This window comes from Carassius carassius, chromosome 44 (assembly GCF_963082965.1).
Source record: "Carassius carassius chromosome 44, fCarCar2.1, whole genome shotgun sequence".
NCBI classification, from domain to species: Eukaryota; Metazoa; Chordata; class Actinopteri; order Cypriniformes; family Cyprinidae; genus Carassius; species Carassius carassius.
In genome coordinates this window covers 681737-684236 of record NC_081798.1, presented here as the reverse complement: position 1 = coordinate 684236, position 2500 = coordinate 681737, and the positions used below count along the sequence as shown (strand labels likewise).

The 2500-nt window shown below is 35.1% G+C and overlaps 1 protein-coding gene across 2 annotated transcripts in view; it reads left to right on the top strand.

The window, feature by feature from the left end:
• ero1b (endoplasmic reticulum oxidoreductase 1 beta) overlaps positions 1-2500 on the top strand; it is a 33651-nt gene that overhangs the window by 10220 nt on the left and 20931 nt on the right. For both annotated transcript variants that reach the window (XM_059537709.1, XM_059537710.1), the window contains exons 6-7: positions 1183-1256; positions 2349-2469. In XM_059537709.1, the coding sequence (XP_059393692.1) occupies positions 1183-1256; positions 2349-2469 (195 nt within the window). The remainder of the gene's footprint in view (positions 1-1182; positions 1257-2348; positions 2470-2500) is intronic.

Here is a 2500-nt window from a genome sequence, read left to right as displayed (position 1 = left end):
CACTCACACACATACAGACACAAACACTCACACTTACACACACACACACGCAAACACACACACACACACACACACACACACACACTCTCATACGTGAACACACACACACGCAAAGGCACGCACACACACACACACCCACACACACAGTGCCATACACTCTCACACGCACACTCTCACACGCACACAGACACACACACACACACACTCATACGTGCACACACACACACAAAGGCACGCACACACACACACACACACACACACACTAATACTCACTCACACAAACAAACACACACACACACACACAAAGGCTCGCACGCACACACACACACAAAGGCATACACACTCATATGCACAAACACACACACTCATACGCGCACACACACACAAACACACACACTCTCACACAAACACACACTCACGCACACTCATATACATATACACACACACAGGTTAGGGCGGGTCATTAAAACCAAAAACAAAAAAATCCATATAGTGTCTGGTGATATGGTCATTTTTCAGATCGGATCAGATCGACGATACACGATATAATCATGTGTGGAGCAAGAGAGAGACTCTTTGTTCTGGTCATAGCAGAACTATTTGGTGTTTTAAACCGTTCAGGTGCGCGCGAGACACCTTATGGAATCACCAATAATAAAAAAATATATACTTTCAAACATACCGATAAACTAACGTTAAATATAAAAATACTGTATTTAAAACAACTAGTTAATTTTTGACATTTGCACACGGAAGTTATCAGTCAAAATGTTCTGCAAATCAATAGTAGATTTCATTTAAAGTCCTACAGTTTAACACTCATATTGGACATAAACGAACACGTTAAATATAAAGTATTTAATATATTAGTAGTACTGCTGCATCAGGACCGCGTGCCTCATGACGAGACCGACCCGTCACAGAAACAAGAACAAGATGCTTTCTAACATAACTGTGACATTAAACTCAGTTAGTGAGGACTCTTTAAAATAGTGCACATATACAGCTCGTTCAGATTACTTGTTAAAGTGCAATGAAATCGATGTACGTCTGTTTGTGGATGGAGACTTCTTCACTGACTACAGGCTCTAATCCTCTAACACACACATCACTAACACACCCACACACACACACTGCTCAGACATGCATTAAAAGATGTAATGTTCTGTGTCTGTGCTGCAGTAATCAGAGTAAAGAGGCGTTTGCGGACTGGGCTCATCACGATGACGCTCAGGATCACTTCTGTGGTTTAGACGGTGAGTCTGCTCTGGAAAACATGTTTCTCTGAGTCTCAGAAGAGGAAGTGGTTGTTTGCATCTAACCGTTAGTTTCAGGTTCAGTTTGGTCTGCTATCAGTGGATCTCTGATGCTTATTTATAGGACATTGTCTTTTATAACTCTACATACAGTACAGCTGCATGATTAAATAAAAGAAGATTCAAGTGCATTTATCCGATCACAAAGCCTGGGATTTAATTAAATAAATATATGCAGTGTGTGTTTGACCGTGAAGTGAGGCTCGGAGATAAATCACATGTTAACAGCTGTTTAATGTATTTACAAATATAATGTATAGACAAATTATTATTTTTCTTAAATATTTTTTTTAATATAATATTTCTTATGTTTTTATATGGTCATTTATATATTTTTTTATATAATTAAAATAATAATAATAAATGTCTGGGTATATCATATAATTTAATGTATAATAACATTTTGAGGAAATTGTTTAGCCCTAGTCTTATATTTCTTATTTTGTTTTTAGTTTGCAATTATAATATTTTTATTTCGTAATAAAAACTAGCAATAGTATATTTATAATACAAATAACAATAACAATACTAATTATTATTAATATTAATACAAATGCTTTCTAATTTTGTACAGGATTACAAAACACAATATAATAATATTAAATTATTACAATTATTATTATTAATATAAATGCTTTTTATTATTATTATTGTATTAATCTTATTATATTTTTATTATCATTATTTTATAGCCATATTGATATAATAACATTTTGGCAGAATTGTGTAGCCCTTGTCTAATAATAATAATAATAATAATAATAATATTTGTAACTCAAATATAAAATATAATAATAAATTGATGATGTCATAACAAAATTTTGGCTCAAATCTGCAGCTCTACACATTTTCGGTTTTCTTTTTTAAATCACATTTTTATTCACCATTGCTCCGAATTGCTTTAAATTAATTGGTTTAAGTTAATACAATTGATTTCCCTGTACTTCTGTGTATACAAACCGTGTTTATTGGTAAGACTGGACTCATGAAGCAGAATGGATCGTGTGTGTGTGTGTGTGTGTGTGTGTACAGATGAGATGTCTCCTGATGCGGAGTACGTGGATCTGCTGCTGAACCCGGAGCGATACACCGGATATAAAGGACCCTCGGCCTGGAGAGTGTGGAACAGCATCTATGAGGAGAACTGCTTCAAGTGAGACACACATACACACACACACACACAC